Here is a 20,178-nt window from a genome sequence, read left to right as displayed (position 1 = left end):
GTGAGATGCCACACTAAAACTGCTAGGAAATTAAATTCTAAAAAAACCCGTAAAGCTGGTAATAAGGCAGGTAGCAGCCCAGATTTCTCATGCACTGCAACTAATATGCCCCACCCAGCCAATTTGAAGGATATGAGCTCTGTGTTAACTGAGTCTCACCTGCATTGCTCTGATCTGCAGACCCCAAATAGTGGCAAATGGGGTTCTGGTAATTTCAGTGAGATGCAGGGTCTGGCACACAATAGTGGTACCTGCTACTGCTATCAGTGAGGGTACTTGACGTCACTAATTCAGCCAAAACATTGGTGTAGGAAACCTTGCAGAAGTCATTGAAACTGGACAGCCTCTAATACTCATACCTGAACTGTCATTCAAGTGAAATGTTCCATTTCCTCCAGTGCTCTACCCTGGACACTCATTAAGTTGTGTGCAATGAATTTTGCTGTAATTGAAATTAACTTAAATTTCAATTATATTAATGGACTATTATTTCATAATTAATACCCCCATATAATTATGTATTTTCATACACAGAAGCCCCAGCTGTCTTTCAAAACACCAAATTAATTTGCTTTTGTGCTGTCTGCTCTTGTAACTGCTGTTCCGCTTTCAGTACAATTTGGCGAATTCCTCCTTAAAAAGGGGTAGACCCTAAATTGTCCAAAAAGCCTAAATATTTGATAAGGCCATAGCATTTATGCTTCAGGATTATCTGGCACAGGTAGCTTTACTATCTGATGTGAGTTGAGACAGGCTTTTTTTCTGAGTGCAGACATCTCTCCCTGCCAGTACAGGAGAGTAGTTATGGCTCCCCTCTTACTCCGCCTAAGAGACCTAAGAGAAAGCTTCCTCCTAAGAGGAGACAGGAAAAACCAGTTGCAGCTCCAAAGAAAAGAAGAAAAGTACATAGAGTGGATCAATATTCTACGGAAACTCGTCGGAAGAAAGTAAGTCCCAAAAATTTATGATGGAAGTGCCACTTTTTAGGCACTACGCTGTCTTTATTTTTTCAACTTGGGAGTTCATTCCACGCATCAGGTTGGGATTTTGGAGCCAGAATGTAAATGTACTGAAGGACCCAAAGGAGAGCAGCCAAACCCAGACTAAGCTTTCTGGAAGCTGTGTTTTTCTTGTTTCAGAGTGTTTGCATTAGGGAAAGTTATATTTATAATCTCTTTATTTTTTAAAATCCAGCCATCAGCTGGAGGCAGTGTCAGACAAATCTACCACTGCTGCTAACCCTTCTGAACTCTTAGAAGTTCTGCAATATGTTGTAGCCTCTGTAACTCCCAGTTCGTGGGAGCATGGTGATTATTTGAGGTTTTGTGTGTAGTCACCATGGTTGGGGAAATGTCCTGAAAATGGGACTAATAAAATCTAAAAGGGAAAGAACATTTGTTTTAAAAATACACATTTTCAAGTCATTTTGTGACTTTGGAGGGTAAGGAATTTTGTTGCAGGATTTCTGAATGGTGTATTTGCAAGAGGTGGTGCGTAAGTCTGTTTTCACAAGGAAAACATAAAATAGAAATTGCTTTATTAGGAAAAAGAGCAAGTGGATGAAAAGATATTCCTTCTTTATCCACTTGGTACTAACAATCTACATATTTCTCCGTTAAGCTAGAAACAAAAGCCTTTACAGTCCACAGTGTCCTATAAGAGGCTATAAACATTCTTTTCAAGAGATTTTTTGGGGATATTTTTTGACTTCTTGCACAATTCAAGTTTAAAGAGTTATTTTGAGACACATTATTTAAGTGTAAAACATGGCAGATAGGTACATGCAAAAAAAATTACATATAGAATCCTAGAAATATTCCAGAGAACTTTTAACATTTTAAGACTTACCTGAGAGGAGAACTAATAACTACTATGGATGATATTGCTATTACTCACTAATTTGCCATTCCGAGCTATATCCTTCTGACATGAAATAGAGTAGAAACAACGTTCCTAGTAACATGAACATATGTTGCTCTTTTTTTTTTTGCCTTTCTTTCCCTGAAGGAAAAGATCATCCAAACTTAGTCTTCTTCTTCTGATAAGTCAACTGTGAAAATTTGACCCATTATTTCAGAAAAAAACCCCTACTATTACATAATAGTTACCATAATATCTGCAAGTTAATCTTTTGATGCTGTTTGACAGCAATGAAATGCAGTGCAGGATGGATCCTACCAATTATTTTTAAAAAGTTTAAAAGCAAGATTCTTTTTTTCTTCCTTCCTTCTAATCAGACTTCTTCTGTAGGAAATCTTGTGAGAGAATCCAGCTGTTTTTTGTATGTTTCAGATTCCACACTCAGCACTTTCACAATGCGACAAAACTCTTTATTGTAGCACCCTCCAAGAGATCCATGTATCTTGAAAGATATGGTTCTGTACAGTCTTCCAAAGTCTTGATATTAGGTGAAGAAAGGTTTATGCAACAGCTTTATTTGTTTGCCAATAAATCTTTGAAAGTTGCATCTGGGAGGAGCTGTAAGAGGAGGTCACATTGCTGAAGAGGGTAGCTAAACATAATTATCACTTGAAATCCTTGAATTATTGTTGCTCTATCTTTTTATCATCATTATATTTTTTTAAAAGAAGACTCAAACTTGCTGACAAAAGTAAACATTAAAGGGAAATCTATCTGGATTTCCAGCTTCCAGCTTGAATACTCTTCAGATTCTGAGTAAAAGTTGTATTTCCTTACATGATTGACACAATATAAATAGACTTCCATAAAATGAAATTCCCATGTGTAGAAGAAACTCTTTCTTCTTGGAGAGTGAAAGAATGCTGAAACAGAAAATTTTCTTTTTTTCTGAACTTGAAGGTTTCAAAGTTTTAGCTTAAGTGACTGCTTAGGCTTTCCTGAATTAAAAGATTTCAAAAATTCACCCTTTGTCTGAACCACTTCCATATGTTGCAGAAATTGTTCATCCTGTTCCCCACCGTGATTCCTTCTCCTGTAAGTCCCTTCTCTGTGTATTTATAGTGCCACATGGGAGCTGACATTTCCTGTCTCTTAACCTAGCAGACTCATTTAACATCTATCCCTTAATGACTCAGGCAGAGGGAGGTTTCTGAACCATCTCTTTCTGGGTCACATTAACATCGTGTTTGTGTTAGAAAATTCTGCTGAAATCTATTTTTTTCTCATCCAGAATTTGTTATAATTCTGTTTGTCATTGGGAGGATTTTTTTATTGTCAATACTTGAACCAGTCAAATCAAACAGAAAAGTGAGGAAGGAGTTTCCATATAGTGACAACAAATGTTTTCTTCTCAAAAGCAAAACAAAATGAGTCCTCTGCCTAAAATCTTACTTTTCCCTCTCTGTTCCATCTGGTAAAAAATGTTTCATTTTCTTAAGGCTGAAAACACAGTCCTGTGTCTTGCTTTTTTCTGTTTTTTTGGGAGTTTTGGGGTTTGTTTTGTTTTGTTTCATTTTTTGTTTTGGTTTGGGTGTTTTTTAATGAAAAAGAAACTTAAATGAAGAAATCACAGTACAGTATCTGTGTCCTCTGGGGCCTGCTGGCAGTTTTGCCAGAACTGTCATTTGAGCTGTTGGAAAATCTTGGCTCTGAAGCTGAAGAATGCTCACTCTGAGCTCCATGTGCTACTCAAGTGACGTGCATGTTGTCATCCTGGTATCAATTGTCCTTTGAAGTGAATTTCATTAAGTTACTTGGCATGTGAATCCTACATCTAATGCTTCATTTCATGTTCATTGTTTGACTAAACCATTCACATAAAATACTGTTTTCTTTTAAAAGCACTGCTTTCTATCTATAAGAAACACACTGAACCCCAAAGTCACATGTGTTTTTCTGCTATCTACACATTGTTTTACTAACTGTACACATGTTCATGGGAGGCCTAGGATCAGCCATAAAGACCTTTTGCTGCCTTGTGTCAACATCTCAGCAGGGCTTTCTCACAACGAAATCATGGTGTGGATACACAAAAGGAAATGGTACAATAATTTTAGGAGTAACAGCTCAGCCAAGGCTTTGTCTCTTGACCTGGATGATTTTCCCATTAGAATTTTGCCAATTTGTAGGAGCAGGAACACTGCAATGACAGAATTAACTTTTTTTTCCCTCTGAATATTTTTACAGATGATGGTGAATCCCCTGAGAGAGATTGACAAGACAGTAGGACAACTAATGGATGGACTGAAACAGTTGAAACTACATCGATGTGTCAATGTTATATTTGTTGGTGATCATGGTAAATTTTAAACCATAATATTTATCAGAAAATAAGTGCTTAAGCAATGTAGCTGTAAATATAATAGGTAACTAAATCAAAGTTCCATTTAAGATACTTTTGTGCAGATATTTTTTCTGGTAGTTTAACTCTCACAAAATAATCCAGTTGGTGTGGACTGGCCATTCAGCTCACCTGTAAAGTGCCATGGAGGGACACTTCTATTTCATAACAGTGATCTGGATATTTACTTCTTTACTCAGAGCTTTTCAAATCTTGGTGTTTCTGATATCACATCCAAGTATAGCTCTTCTTGCATGTATTGGAAGGCTGTAATTTACCTAGCGTAATCGTCTTGTCAGTTTTTATGGAATTAAATTTAATAGCCTTGTTCTCCTGTACATAAGAAAAATAGCACTTTAGATTCCATCATTTCCATGACAATTAGTGGGTCAAGTTATCCTAGCAAAAGAAAGACTGGAATATCTTTCTTATATCTATGGAATATAAGACTGAGCCCCGCTTGATGGAAAAGTCATCAAAATGATGGAGGAAGGAGGTAAAAAGTTATTTCATGGTCAGATTCAGTCATCTAAAAGCACAGATATTATTTGGTTGGTTCTTATTCCTTCAAACATTAGAATAAATTGCAATATAGGAAATAGTAAATATTAGCAAAGATAAAAAGAGAAGGAAAGTTTTATTAAAGGAAAACCTGGGTTTGTATAACTTCTTTAGTGATACCACCAAAGGTCCTCTTCTTTCTCCCATGAACTGTTACATCAGCAATAAAATGGCATATGCCTCGTTTCTGGCTGTGGGTAGAGAAGGGTAAGGCTCAGGAAGGATTTCCAGGGGTGGCAGTTTTGTGCTGAGAATCTCCTGTGGCTGGCAGTACATTCCTCCCCACCACAAATATCTGCAAGAGAAAATTGTTTATCTGCAGCTGCCTTAGAAGAGACCACCAAGAGACAATACCTTTTGTGTGCTATTCCTCTTAAAATCATTTGTTTAAAAAGAAATAATCCCCAAAGTAGTACATTAAACTAGAAACAGACTTTGATTTTTCCATGAGTTTAATTTGGAGTTGAGTCAGTGCACACATGGTGTATGTGGTGACTGTTCCTACGATGCTGAGACTGGTATTTATCTCACATAGACACTCCTAGTTTGAGTCCTACCAGTGTATTATGTTGGAATTAGATGGCTATAAAGAACAAGATTAATCATCCAAAAGGAAATAATATATAGGGTGTTTGGGGTCTCCTTTTTTTGCTGTTCTGGAAAATGTTTTTATTTTCAGGTGGATTAATTTGGCATTTTCTTCTGCAGGGATGGAAGACACGACTTGTGAAAGAACTGAATTTTTAAGCAATTATCTGACTAACGTGGATGATATAATTTTACTTCCTGGATCTTTAGGGCGAATTCGCCCTAGGTCTAGCAATAACCTAAAGTGTAAGTTAATTTAATTGTACCCTTTATATATGGAGAAATAGACTCTATTCCTTCCTCGAAATTATGCTGTCCAAAGAGTGTAAATTTGCAGGGTGCTGGCAGGAATTTCAGAGGGAATGCCACTGAAGACAGATGCTTGCTCCCTTTCCAGTCTGTATTTCACAGACCCCACAGTTGTAGAACTATCAAGGGGAGGTCTTCAGTGTTCTGGGTTAAACACCTCTCTTTTATATCAAGAAGGAATGGGAACTCCAAGCCAGTTTCACATGCCAGCATACGTGTCATTATGAGTTTAGTCATGCACTTTTCTCCTTTGTGAACAAAAACTGTATTTGGGCGATCTCAGCACTGCACAGCTTGGATATTTAGAAAAGCATCTGGTACATTTTATGAGCTAATAGGAAACAAGTGACTTGTTAATTTTGAATTCAGTAGTTTTATCATACTTTTGGCATAGACAGGAAGTCATGTGGGCTGCTAAACAGCAACAGACTGGAGATGTTGAAGGATATAAGGAAGATTAGAATGCATTCAGGGCCAATGTTGTCAGTAAAACTTGTTGCTATTTTGAACCATGCCTTTAGAAGTTTACCCTGATTTAGTGTTTGAGATTAACTGATTTTTGACAATAGCTCTCAGGGCTCAGGCAAGAGTCCTCTGGTGAAACTAACTCTGCAATCTCAAGCATTTCAGACCAGCTGTCCTCCTTTTGCCTCCAGGGCAGCAGTACCAGGACATGGCTTGTGCCAGCACCCTGACTGCTATGCAAACTGTGTAACTCATAAATAAACTATAAGTATCCATGTTTTTTGCACCATATGCTTCCGAGGATGACAGCTTTTGATAGAGGGGAAGATCAGATAGCTGGGATAGCCAAGTGTTCCCTCACAACACTTCAGATACACTCTGGGTGAGGACAAATGTCATGGAAGATACATCTTTGAAGATTAAATACTTCCAGAATAATAGCAAAAATCATAAGATTGTGGTAAAGCATCCTTAATACTGATCTGTGTATACATTTATTTTACGATAAACTTTTTAACCTGGGTATTTATGCTCAAGGAATATATGATGAGTGTGTAAAGATTTGTTGAAAATAGTGCACACTGTTCAAATTTTGTAGATAGCATGAGACTGAATTCCTACAGTCTTTGTGAACAAATTTCAGTTCTGAGAAGTCTTTTTTTAAAAGATCTTTCAACCCTTGTTTTCCCAAATTGCTGAGAAAAATGTTTTCCTTAGAGAATGGATGGCAATATGTTTCAAAAAGATCAATCTGTCTATCTGACCTCTGAGTCATACCACTGGTTTGCCCACAATAACATTTTCCTTTTTTGTCCTCTGTCTGCAACTTCCTATTTTGAATATTTGAATTGCTTATAAATAAGCAGTTTGAAAATAGAACAAAGAAGCATGTTTCTTATCTTTAGAACTGGGGTTTACCTCCTTAAATGGCAAATTACCAAATTCTTTATTCTTTATTGTTCCATAATACTATCTCAATATACTGCAAACACACCTTTGCAATGCAAAAGCCTGCAGCTTGTGTTTTGAGATGCAACAGAGCCCATTTCAAGCTCAATAAGATCATGCCTTAAGCAGCCAAAACAACAGTATTTGAGTAAGAGGTTTTCATTTTCCAAAATGTTCTTTTAGCCTGTTTTTCCTCTCATGACTGATAAATGTTTCCCCCACCCCTAGAAGAACATACTTGTATGGACTGTTACAGGGTTTGGGCTTTCTACATCTTGCCCTTTTAATAGCCTGAAGACAAATCCAGAATATTTTATGGTGGCTTTTCTCTTACTCAGCAGTAGCCTATGAAATTGGTCAAATGTTAAAAGTCACCAAAAAATGCTACATATTTATCTTGCTCTTTCTAAAAGAGTGCATTGTTGCATTCAAGTGTGCTTTCAAAATTTTTCAAGGAAAGTCATTATGTTTGGAGATAATTTTTTATTTTAAGGTAAAACAACCAAAAGTCCTGAAAGTATGTGTTTGCAGAAAACAAAATAAGTATTAAGCTAAGGCCCCAATTATAAAATGGTGAGAACACTACCTAAGCAACTACATGTCACCAAGCCATCACAGGGCATATGTGGGACAGCCAGGGCATCAGGCCCATCCAGCAGGGGTTTAGGAAAGTCAAGTCCTGCTTGACCAACATAATCTCCTATGACAACATGACCTGCTTCTCTGGATAATGTTTATCTGGACTTTTGTAAAGTCTTTGCTATTGTCTCCTACATCGTTCTCTTGGAGAAACGGGAAGCCTGCAGCTTAGACAAGTGCACCCTTCAGTGGGTAAAATATTGTCTGGATGGCTGAGCCCAGAGTGTTCCCCAGGGCTCACCATGAGGGCCAGTTCTGTTTAATACCTTTATTGATGATCTGAATGAGAGGATCAAGGGCACCCTGAATCAGTTTGCAGACAACACCAAACTGGGCTTGAGTGTTGATCTGCTGGAGGGTAGGAGAGCTCTGCAGAGGGCTCTGGACAGGCTGGATCAGTGGCCCAAGGCCAGTGGTGTGAGGTTCAACAAGGCAAAGTGCTGGGTCCTGTAGCTGGGTCCAAGCTGTGACTTGGGTCACAACAACCCCATGCAGTCCTACAGGCTGGGGAACAGTGGCTGGAAAGCTGCCCTTGGAAAAGGACCTGGGGGTGCTGGTCAACAGTGACTGAACATGAGCCAGCTGTGCCCAGGTGGATAAGAAGGCCAATGGCATCTTGGCCTGGATCAGAAACAGTGTGGCCAGCAGGACCAGGGCAGGGATTTTCTCTCTGTATTTGGCCACACCAAATTGTCTCTCTGGTGAGGCCACACCTCAAATCTTGGGTTCAGGTTTGGGCCCCTCACTCTAAAAAGGACATTAGGAGGGTGGGGTTTGTCCAGAGAAGGGCAACAGAGTTGGGGAAGGGTCTGGATCACAAGTCTGATGAGGAGCAGCAGAGGGAGCTGGGGGTGTTATGGACTGGAGAAAAGGAGGCTCAGGGGAGACCTTATCACTCTCTACAACTCTCTGAAAGGAGGCTGGAGCCAGATGGGGGAGTCAGGCTCTTCTGCCAGGTAACAAGTGACAGAGCAAGAGGAAAAGTCCTCAAGGTGCACCAGGGGAGGCTCAGATTGGATATTAGGAAAAATTTCTTTATTAAAAGGGTGGTCAAGCACTGGAACACGCCACCCAGGGAAGTGATGGAGTCACCACCCCTGGAGGTATTTAAAAGACAGGGCACTTGTGGACATGGTTTAGTGATAGACTTGGAAGTGCTGGATTAAGGGTTGGACTTGATCTTAAAGGTCTTTTCCAACACAAATGATTCTGTGATTCTATGATATATACAAAGCACTTTTAGTAAAGGTCAGGGAAGTATCAGGAAGTATGCTTATATAAACCTTGTGTTTTCTTTTGCAAATTTTTAATATTTTCTATTTTTTTTTTTTACCTTTGCTTAACAGATGACCCTAAAATGATTGTTGCCAACCTTACAGTAAGTATTTAGGACTGGGAGGTATCTGTCTATACTTCACCGTTCACTTCTTGATTTGTGGCATTATTCAGCTTTCTTTTCGCACTCTTTAGACAGGAAAATCAACCAACCATTATTATAAATAAAGAATGTTAAATGGTGCCCTTCATGAGCACAGGTTAATGTTTGTCATGTTTTCTGCTGTTTGCTTTTCTAATAGCTTTTATAATCTTTTTGGGCAATGCAGAGACAGAATCTCTGGACTGTCTTTACTCCCTGAATTGAGTCTATTTATTCATTGCTTCAGAATTGGAAAGTAATCTTTTAGGGTAAACATTTTACTAGCACTTTGAAGACTCTGAAAAAGTGCATTTGATAGTCTTCAACTCCAACCTTGCCATTAATGGAAGAAAAGTGATTAAAATTTTAAAAAAACGAAAAAAACCCCCAAGTTTTGTAACCAGATGGCTTTAAATATTTCTGCAGATGAGGTGTATTTTTGAGCATTCAGATTTCTGTTGGAACTTAGTTTTTGGTCCAGTTAGAATAAAGTTCTTCATCTGTGAGTTAAGTATGTGTGATATTTTGTTTGATGGTTTCATAAAGACTGTCAAGAGAATGAAAATTTCCAAATATATCTTTGAATGGCTGCCTGGGCCTTGGCTGCATGTAAATACTGCACAGAAATGACTGGACTGCATACTCTAGGTGTACACTTTGTTTTCCAGACACCATCAGTGATGACCTTAACAGCTTGATTTCTGTAGTCAAAGGTTTTATGTGCATCTTAAGCTAACTGACAGCATGCTATTTGTGACCATTTACTTTTCAGTGTAGAAAGCCTGACCAGCACTTCAAACCTTACCTGAAACAGCACCTGCCTAAACGCTTGCACTATGCTAACAACCGAAGGATTGAGGACGTCCATTTACTGGTGGATCGCAAATGGCACGTGGCAAGGTAAACCCTTGCTTCTGCTTCCATCCTGATTTTCAGTCTTCTGAGAAAATGGGATGCTTAGGATTGCCTTATCTGTTAGCATCCTGCTCCTCTACCCTGTGAGCAGGAGGGGTTTTGAGAACACAAAATATTTTGAAGTGTGGGAAAATCAGTTGCTGGATGAAAGGTAGAAACCCAGACTGATTTTCTCAAGCAGCTTGGTGGTTTTTACTGGTTAGCTGAAATGTAGAAGCTGATAAATCTTTCTAATGATGTGCAAGCTTAGTCCAGGGGAGTAACAGGGGAGCAGGAAATATTGGAGGAAGAGGCAGGTTTATGTGGTGACGGGATGTTAGGGAACAAGAGTTTGATAGGTAAATGGAAGGAAAACGGAGATATTGGCAGAGTGGGTGAATGGCTGAGAACATGTAGAAGGATGTGACAGGGTGGCCGTCAAAGAACTGTGCTGGCAGTGTATTATATTTCAAAACAAATCCACAGAAAGCCAGGATGCTTTAGCTCAGGCAAAAACTCTGATTTGGGTTGCTCTTAGCCATATGACTCTGAATCTTTGATTATGGAATATGGGCAGTGTTTATTAGTTAGCCAAAATTTACATGAGGAAAAACCAGTTGGCACATACAGGTATAGAGTGAATGGGAGAGGAGTAGCCTTTGTGTATGGATGATGCATAACTTTCTATTTGAGTATAATTTGACACATGTTATGTGTTACAGTATGAGAATGGTGGGGTCTTTTTTGCATGAATCTGACTCAGTGCCTCTTGGAAGATGACACAGCTTTTGCCTCATGGTAGACTATTACAAGCTTTAGATTATGGTAGGATTTTTTGCCCATATAGCTGCCAGGCAAACACACAGTGTGTTGTAAGTGCCTTTTGACATCTGTGCTTATCTTTCCATGAATTATGCAAGGATCACTCTGCTGAAGCAGTGAATGAGAAACACCATTTGCTTTCTTGCATAACTACTGGCTGCTGCAAGGTGCCCCATTGGGGTTATGTATATTTCAAAGAATCACACTCTGAATTTTAGATCTATATATGCTTTAGTTATAAGTGTTTTTCTGGAATGGATGGGATTGCCCAGGTTGATTTAGATTTAGTAATTTCTTGTTAATTACATTGGTCTTTCTTTGCCTTGTTTATTAATTTTCAGAGATCTCATTCACCAGTAATTCATTCATTAGTGTAACTGTAATTGGTAGTTAAAGGAAAATGGTAATTAGAGCCCTAATTGCTGTAACTCTGGTAATTTATAAGGCCAAAATCAAACTTTGAGCATTATTTTATTGCAGATGAAGAAATTAATTTCTAGGATAATGTGGTCCTTTGCATGTATTCCTTGCATATGGCCCTATAAAACTGTATAGATGTACTCTGAAATAAGCTGCTGATTATAATTCCTGTGACACAATACATATTTTTCCACATATTTTGTAAAAAATCCCAATAAGAAGCTGATAATTACCATTCCTATGGTACAGCACTTACTATCCCAGCTATTTGTCTTCATTAAAATCTTTCTTTTTTCGGCTTTTTTTTCTGCTACCCATTCTTGTTTATTGGGCCGAAGGCAAACAGGTGAAAGCACTTTGTAGCATTGTATGACATTTGCAGCATTGTAACATCACAAAAGTGCTTTCTGAGCAGCTTCTGTTGGCCTTTGGAGGATTGGAAGAGTGTGATCCTACACCTCCAGTCTGCAGGAGATTGTGATATGAGAAAATCTGAGAAAATAATAGATACTAAGGTTTTTATCAATAATAAGTGTTGTTTCTTAGAGTGAGAGTAGAGGGAGAAACCCTGAGGATGCTGTGTAAGCCTGCAAGTCCCTACTTCTGCTACTCATGAAACATAAACAATGCATTGCCCTCTAAACTTACCCTTCCTGCCCCAAAGGATATTGTCAGGTCAGCCACCTTTGAGAAAAATTTCTAATTCTTTTTCAATTTAGGAAAGCTATGGACGTTTACAAGAAACCAACGGGAAAATGTTTCTTTCATGGAGACCATGGTTATGACAACAAGATAAACAGCATGCAGGTATGAGCAATTTCTGGGAGGGTCATTAAAGGTCTCTGGAATGTAAACATTCAGTGAAAACCCCCTATTTTTTTTTTTTAAGACTGTCTTTATAGGTTATGGCCCTACCTTCAAGTACAAGACCAAAGTGCCTCCTTTTGAAAACATTGAGCTTTACAACGTCATGTGTGGTAAGCTGCCAGCTTGAGAAATTGCAAAAGCAGCAACTTGTTTTACCAGGGCTTCATTTAGGTACCCATGAGCTTATGACCTGACTTTCTCTCAGTGTTTTTTCGCTAGTCCCCTTTTTACAAGCACTTGCCAGGAGGGCTGAAGGCACTTCTCAGGGGTCTCAGGTTGCTCTGGAGGTGGCCAGTAAAGGGGGTTACTATAGTTTTGATGTTTGCAGCTAGACAGAGATCAAATGGACACCTCTACAATGTGTGGTATCCTGATTTCTGTTCAGAGACTGCTCCTGCATCTACATGTCTCGTGCAGCAGTTCAGGTTGACCACTTAGTTTTCTGTGGCATTTCCTGGTATGATTATGTTTCCCAAATTTCTACTGAAGCCATGGAAAAGAATCTGATGATGTATACAGACATTCATTAGGGTCTTTTCTTTAGTACTGACTTTCTAGAACACTGAAACTTTCAAGGTGCAATTCACAATAAAACTTTGAGGTATTTCAGAGATGTAATTCCCTTTTTTTTCCCCCAAACATGTAATACCTAGGGGGTAGTTAGCCCTTATTTAGAAATCACTGTGTTGAAGATGTTTAGTGTGAGGTCAGCACATTGACCATAGGTTTGCACTGGAAGCTGAAGGAGTAGTTATAATAAAACTTTGTAAAAGTTTTCAACTTTTCCAGTGTCTTGATGCAAATGAACATTTTGTCATAAAGACAAGATACTATTAATGTGGCATTTACAATTTTATTATTTGAACAAAAAAATCAGAGTTTTTATTACATTAAAAGCTTTCACTAACTTGCTGTGGGTGTAAACAGTATTATAATAAATGTGTTGGCTTTGATAGGGTTGCTGCTTGAATATATGTTTGGAGGCTAACCACCATTCATTTTTCCTTGGTGGTTTCATAGATCTACTTGGATTAAAGCCTGCTCCCAATAATGGCACTCATGGAAGTTTAAATCACCTGCTGAGAGCCAATGTTTATAAACCAACTGTGCCAGATGAAGTTGCTAAACCACTGTATCCTGTAGCTCTACCTTCTGCATCAGATTTTGATATAGGATGTACATGTGATGATAAGGTAGGTGTTTAGGATCTGTGGAAGCCTCCACTATTAGCAGTAGTTTTGGCAAAGTTGTAGCCATTTTATTTGTTTTGAGAGAGTTTGATCTGTAAGAATTCCCCAGGTCCTTTCTGTGAAGTCTTTGTGCCCTTTGGAAAAATTACGTTTTTTTTGTAAAGAGGAGACAAGAAAAAGTGTGGTGTCTCACTGTCTTATAGCATCAGTTTTGTTAGATGCTAGTAAAACGAGATGTCAGAGTGCTCCAGTGGTCCTAATCTCGTTCCTTTTTTTTCTATTCTTGAGAAGAACAAGTTGGATGAACTCAACAAACGCTTTCATGTCAAGGGAACAGAAGGTAAGAGCCTGGTGCCTCAGTTAATGAAAGCTGATTTCATTTTCATTTGTAAATCACTTTGCATCATTAATACCAGAGCAACTCCTGGTGTGGTTTAGTTAAGGTGTAGTAAACTGTCTACGAGTAGCTGTCAAAGTAGCCCACAGGCATACATGAGATTTGTGGCCAAGATGAAGTGCTGATCACTCAAGAAAGTACACACTACCTTTTACTGAAGCAAGACTAAAGTATTGTTCAAAGCAATGTGGGTTTCAACTCTTCTATTTCATCACCTCTAGGAGTTTTAAGCTCCGATGTGAAGGCAGAGACAAGAGGAAAGGAGAGGCAGTACTCTGTTCATCTACAGGCTGTAAATGGGGAAGAAACCAGACTCTATTTGCAGGCTGGGTTTTACCATAGTTATCCAGGCTTAGGTTTCACCTAGAAAGGTTGCTACAGCTGCTTTGACAATCCCTGACTAAGTCCTAATGCTTAGCTCTTAGGGTGCAGGCTACACAGTGAAACAAATGCTCTGCTAGTTCAGGCTGCTCAGTGACATTCTGTTCCTCTTCAGTGCTCAAGTCAATGTTACTCCCGGGAGAAAGCATTCCCAGCTCTCCTGGACACTGCTGTGTGCCAGTGCTGACTTCTGCATGGCTCCACTTTCAGCTGCATTACCTGGCCGTGGTCCAGGGTAAAGTGGAGCAATAGGAACAGAGGAGAGGAGATGGGAACTGCTTTTCTGAGCAGCACGACTGACTGAAAGGCTCACCAAAGCAGTTTTCCTTCTAACAGTGGTGATCAAGTTCAGCATAAAAATTCACAGCATTTCCCTTACCATAACAATTGTCCAAATTAGCAAATTCTGAAGCTTTCAGTTTAGACATGGATTTTTGAGGTACTCCAAATTGCATTGTTCAGATGATTAAGGAGATTTGTTTTAATTCCCTTATGAGGGTATTTTCAGTTTCTCCGTTGTGAATGGGCAATGCAGCCTATTATTTAGTTTCTAAAGGTGACCTTATTCCTCTTTGTGAATTAAATTGCCTTTCTGCAGCTTTCATCTTGTTAAACTGATTTTCCCAATTAATGAAGAGCTACTCCTCACTGCGGCAATTTATGGCATCAGGAAAATACACCCTCACTGTTGTAGTTCGAATCTCAACATCTTTATTTTGGATTCTGGTTCTCATTCTTCTTCACTGTAGTAATATAAAAATAGTATTTTTCTTGTATTTTAAGATGTAAGCATTTAAGCCATTTGATGAGTCCTTATTTAAACAAGCAATTCTGCTTCATGCAAGTTTTGTTTTACTTCACGGTGCACTTTACCACACAGTGCACCATGTTGTTGTTCAAGGGCAGAAGAAAAGATTACTTTAGTTTCTCATGAATAAAGCAAGTTTATCATCTTTGTCCTTAGACTAGCCCTTTCCTACTTTTTTCCTTGTGCCCCATAAAAACATCCTCTGTTTCTACTCAAGCAGTAATAAAACATGCCATTTTCTTTCAGGTTAAATGCCTATCTGTGAACTATGTTAGGCCACTTTCCTTGTTTCTGTGTTTTAATTTCCAAAAGCTAGCCTAGTGTGTTTGCCAAAAGGTTATCAAATTCAATGGCCTGTACAGGACAATGTAAGATTATCCAGAAAATATACTTTTCTTCTAACTCTTTCAATGCTTTTGTCTTTTTATAAGCAAACTTGTCAGAGTTATCTAAGGACATTTAACCATATCACCAAGACAGAAGGGCTGATTTTACAGAGCTGGAGGCATTCTTTTTGTAGCCAAAGTTAGGATAAGGGTTTTTTCTTAGTTTGTTTCCTGACAAGGAATAGCATATCCATATTCAGAACAAATCTATATTAGTCAAGTGGGGAAAAACTACTCTTTGAGTGAGTGTCCACTTTTGCTTCCCTTTGGTACAGTCTTTACAGAAAACATAGGAAAGGAAGAAAGTCCACTGAAGAGTGGCAGGACTGATAGACTGGGGGCCATTTAAAGACATGAAAAGAAAGTGCTTATCACCTCATGTGTGACTGAGACGTGGACACAAAGATCACGAGAGTCTCCAGTTTTTGGAAAAACACCCTCTCTCCACCCTTTGACACAAAAAAAGCTTTCAAGTGTAGAAGGGACTTTTAATCCCAAAGAGTGTTTGTGAGCCTGGAATGGGGATTTCAGCCAGAACAGTTGAAGAGCTGTTTTTCTCTCTCTGTCAAAAGATTTCCTTAGTAGTTATTTGGGGTTAGTATCCCATTAATGATCACTGAAAAATCAACATCTGATGGAAAGCCAACCTCCCCTTTTTTTTCATCCTTAAGATTTTCAGTAATAAATGTAAATGTAATTTCTTTTGATCTTTAGAGAAGCATCTTTTATATGGACGCCCTGCAGTACTGTACCGCACAAAATACAATATCTTGCATCACCACGACTTTGAAAGTGGCTACAGTGAAACATTCCTGATGCCTCTCTGGACATCCTATACTATTTCCAAACAGGTTAGTGTTCTCTCTACTCTTGAAATATGCTTTAAAAATCTTGGGTATGTTTGTATCTGTGTTCTTGAATTCCTAAAATTTCCCTTCCCCACCAGAAATTATGTCAAGTGCCACTGTAAACGATGCCCAGATTCTTTTATTTCCTTCATGAGAGAAGAATTTTAAGGCGGAAGGATTGTATATTTCTTCTCCTGTTTTAATTTTATTTTAAAGTTTTGTTCAATGGGGGTTTGTTTTATTATGAATGACTTCATTTGAATTACCTCCCAGAGGATTTCTGCTCCCTGAAGAAGGGGCTGTGCAGCAATGCAGAAGCAGATTTGGTTGTACAGCCAAGTGGTTTATTTTACTGCAAACACGAGGCCTTCTGTGTAGTCTGTCAACTGTATGGCCTAGTTTCCTTTCATCTGTAAAAGCTGACATTACATTTTTGGTTGTCTCCATGTTCCTCAATGCAGGCAGAGGTATCAGGTGTCCCGGAGCACCTGGCCAGCTGTGTGAGGCCTGACCTCCGCATTTCTCCAGGAAACAGCCAGAGCTGCGCCGCCTACAGAGGCGACAAACAGCTCTCCTATGGATTCCTTTTCCCCCCTCGTAAGTTTAGACAGCTTTTTAGTTCCTAGGAATTTTGTAATTTTATTGTTTTGTTAGGAGAAAACCTTTGGTGTGAACATACTCCAGGCAAACCCCATCAGATATAAACAGAATAATTTTGATTTCAAACATCAGTAATAAACATATTTTTAATTTATAAATCCAAATTAGACTCTTGCATGCTGTAAAAGTTTCTACCATCCTATAGAAACAGTGATAGTAAAAAACCTGTGTAAACAAGCATCCTCCATTCTCCTGATGTACTTGCTTTGCTTCAGTACTGGATCAATGATCTTCTGGGATTTTTAAATATTCCAGGGGCACAAGTGTCTGACAGTTGTGAACTTCATTGCTCTGCCTTCCTCACTCAGTGGCTGAAATATTTTATGGTAGATTTCTGAAATGGAATTACTGGTGCAGAGGCTCACCCAGAAATAGAAGATAATCCCACACTCCTCTCCCAGGAAATTGTTGGCGTCTTTCATAAAAGCCTGCAGAGCTCTCTGCCTTTTAAGACAGTAAAAATAGATAAGCTATTATGAAAACATTTTGAACTGATTGATAGTTGAAGCAAAGATAAAATTCTTCCTTTCCATATTAAGCTGTCACATTAAAGACAAATTTTGTGTATGTAATATGCACTTCTGAATATAGCATTCAGATAGCTGTTTAGATTACAGTATCCCCTTTGGTTAATCTCTGAAGCCATTTTCAAAACATTTTTATATTCTCTGAGATTCTCATATTTCTTCTTATTAATATTTTTCTGTGTCCTTGTTTTCAGAATTGAGTTCCTCTGCAGAAGCCAAATACGATGCTTTTCTAATAACAAATATCATTCCAATGTATCCTGCCTTCAAAAGTAAGTGCTCTTTCCATGACTATACTTCTCCTTACCAGCAAACTTTTTTTTTTTTTTTTTTTTTTTTTTTTTTTTTTTTTTTTTTTACTTTGTATTGGATTATGGAATGAATTGATAGGAGAAGTTTAAAACATAAAATTCAGTTACCTGTAGCCAGCAGCTAATACCTGTGGGCATCTGTATAGTGCTAAGTATGGGCAAGCAAAACACCATAAGAAAGGCTCAAGTTTTAAGAAAGGTTTATTTTCCTAGGCACTGGGCTAAAGGAAGGGTGCAGCCATGCTGTAAGTCTGCAGTTGTGCTTTATGCCATAGTAATTCACTTTCTGTAAGACCATTCAGATTCTCTTGTCTGTAGCCCAAGCTAGTGCAGAACATACTTAGGAAACATCTGGAGCCTGGGAGTGTGCCCTTGGTATTTGTAGTTCAGGGACAATTGATTACATTTTATTTTTCTCTCCATACCCTTAGAGAGAGACTGAACATATTTATTCCCTATAAAGAAAAAAGAAGAGAAAACCAATTTATGGAAAATGAGGGATGATTTAAACCTGTCTGAAACTTTCAGTGCTGCAGGGTTATATTACTAACATTTCTTTTGTCTGCATACTCCTTTTCTCTCTAGTCTTGCCAAGAGGTAGGAAAACCATCAGGCTATTCTGGTGGCATTTTTGGCTTGGCAGGGATTGACAAGCCTTGGAAGAATCTCAAGAGCCTGTTGTGAGATTTCCAATTCAGATTTTAGGCCAGAGAGGTTTGGATAAACATCAAAGCCTATGGGAGCCTTTTTCTTTTTAACCAGAAAAAGAGTGTTTTTAACTGAAAAACCTCTGTGTAGGAGCAAGTGGTGATGTTTGCTGGAAATCTGAGCAAAAGCACTTGACTGATTAAAGAGCGAAAAAGTATTGCGAATTTCCCATTCCTGAATCACTTCATAAAAATGCTTTTAATGCTAATATTAATCTAAGTATTTGGCTGAAATGCTAATCACAGGAGAACAACCCACCTCTAGCAGCTCATTTTGTCTAGTAGCCTTCTTCATCACATGTGGGTGAAGGATTCTTTACAAAAAAATTTTGGTACTCATGTCATTCCTGGGGAATTTCAAACCACTCCATGTGTGCAGGTTGCAGTGCTGAGAGCCAAGTATAGGCTCATTATATGAATCTTTTTCCATAACAGGTTAAATAGAAGGTGGCAGTGTTATGCTGCCCTGGCTTTGGTTGTAGTGCTGGTTGGAGAGGCTTCTTCCTCTGCTTTGTGTTTATAATTCTCCATCCTATCCCCACTGGCAGTAATTCTGTGTCTACCTTTTCCATAGTAAGGCTGGCTTAAGGAGCTCGTGCTCTTCTGGAGCTCCTAAAATGATAGCCCTGGGCTGGCCCCTCATTGCCCTGGCGTAGCTCTGTATGTGGTTGCAGTGGGAAGTGGAACTGGGATCAGATTTAGATACAAAACTCGAGGCAGTGGGGCAAGAGGGAATCTCGAACTGTTTTTATTGTTAAGGCATATGCAGTGGAGGAGTGAGCAGCTGGAGGAGTGCTATTGCCAAGTGATTAGGCTGAGGTTCTTGTTAGACCACTGCTGGTAGAGCCCTGGCTATCAGCCCCAGCTGGGACTGCATGTGCACTGAACAGTCTTAGAACAAAGTGTACAAGGGAGCTTTCTAAGGCTGTCTTTGCCACAGCTCCAGAGAACCATGGACTTAATGGTCTCAGCTGGCAAGACAAGTGTTAAACTCTACAAGTCTGAGAAGTTTTGTTTACCACACTTCTGTTAGTTAAGATAAAAAGGAAAAATAACTAAAAGAATTCTATCACTGGAGGTTCCAGTGCATTTCCCATCTCTGCAAGAATCTTAACCTGTTGAGGAGGACATGGTGGGAGAAAGTATCATGCTCTTCCCAAATGTTGCTGTAATGACATGACTTTGGTCATCCTTGATGGCACCTAGTATAAAAGTTAAACATTTTGTATTGAAGGAGAATTTAACTGAATGAATATGACCTTTGTATTTCTCTTTCTTTTAAAATATTTGGTGTTAGCTTTTAATTACAGTACTGTGTCCTTTGTAAGATTAATAAAAAGCCCCAAAACACACCACCCCAGCACAGTTCCCTGTAAGCAGATAACAAAGACAAAAGCAGAGTTTAAAGAGATATCAAAAACCTGTGAATAGCTGTTTCTACAACTTGGTGAAGGAACAGCAGAATCTCTGTGCAAGGCCTATGGCAATGCCAGCCTGGGAGTGGTACCATGTATTTCCTTTATCACTGATTGTGGAAAAAAATCAACAGAGAACAAAGAAGTCTGAATAGGCTTTATTGACAAAACTGAATGAAGCTGCAGTAACTCTGTAATGCTTAGTCTTTGATTTCCTCTACTGTCAGATGAATAATATCCTCTGGTTTTTTTATCTTCAGGAAGAAAAAACTTTATAATCTTGACATGCTTTGACTTAGTCAAATATTGATGTGTTGTGGTATTTTTGTTTTTTGGTTATTTTCTGTTTGTTGTGGA

At 38.7% G+C, this 20,178-nt stretch overlaps 1 protein-coding gene across 8 annotated transcripts in view; it reads left to right on the top strand.

The window, feature by feature from the left end:
• ENPP2 (ectonucleotide pyrophosphatase/phosphodiesterase 2) overlaps positions 1–20,178 on the top strand; it is a 72,044-nt gene that overhangs the window by 45,594 nt on the left and 6,272 nt on the right. For 4 of the 8 annotated variants that reach the window (XM_088178691.1, XM_088178663.1, XM_014870106.2 and 1 more), the window contains exons 12-22: positions 4,108–4,219; positions 5,531–5,656; positions 9,118–9,149; positions 9,961–10,088; positions 12,044–12,131; positions 12,214–12,301; positions 13,212–13,384; positions 13,673–13,721; positions 16,068–16,204; positions 16,663–16,798; positions 17,583–17,660. In XM_088178691.1, coding sequence (XP_088034817.1) covers positions 4,108–4,219; positions 5,531–5,656; positions 9,118–9,149; positions 9,961–10,088; positions 12,044–12,131; positions 12,214–12,301; positions 13,212–13,384; positions 13,673–13,721; positions 16,068–16,204; positions 16,663–16,798; positions 17,583–17,660 — 1,147 coding nt within the window. Of the gene's footprint in view, positions 1–4,107; positions 4,220–5,530; positions 5,657–9,117; positions 9,150–9,960; positions 10,089–12,043; positions 12,132–12,213; positions 12,302–13,211; positions 13,385–13,669; positions 13,722–16,067; positions 16,205–16,662; positions 16,799–17,582; positions 17,661–20,178 lie in introns of all 8 variants that reach the window. The other 4 variants (XM_088178685.1, XM_014870107.2, XM_014870105.2 and 1 more) reach the window with 1 other exon arrangement.

Source organism: Sturnus vulgaris, chromosome 1 (genome assembly GCF_052056855.1).
Source record: "Sturnus vulgaris isolate bStuVul1 chromosome 1, bStuVul1.hap1, whole genome shotgun sequence".
NCBI classification, from domain to species: Eukaryota; Metazoa; Chordata; class Aves; order Passeriformes; family Sturnidae; genus Sturnus; species Sturnus vulgaris.
The sequence above is the reverse complement of the archived record's forward strand: the minus strand, read 5'-3'. Positions and strand labels throughout refer to the sequence as shown.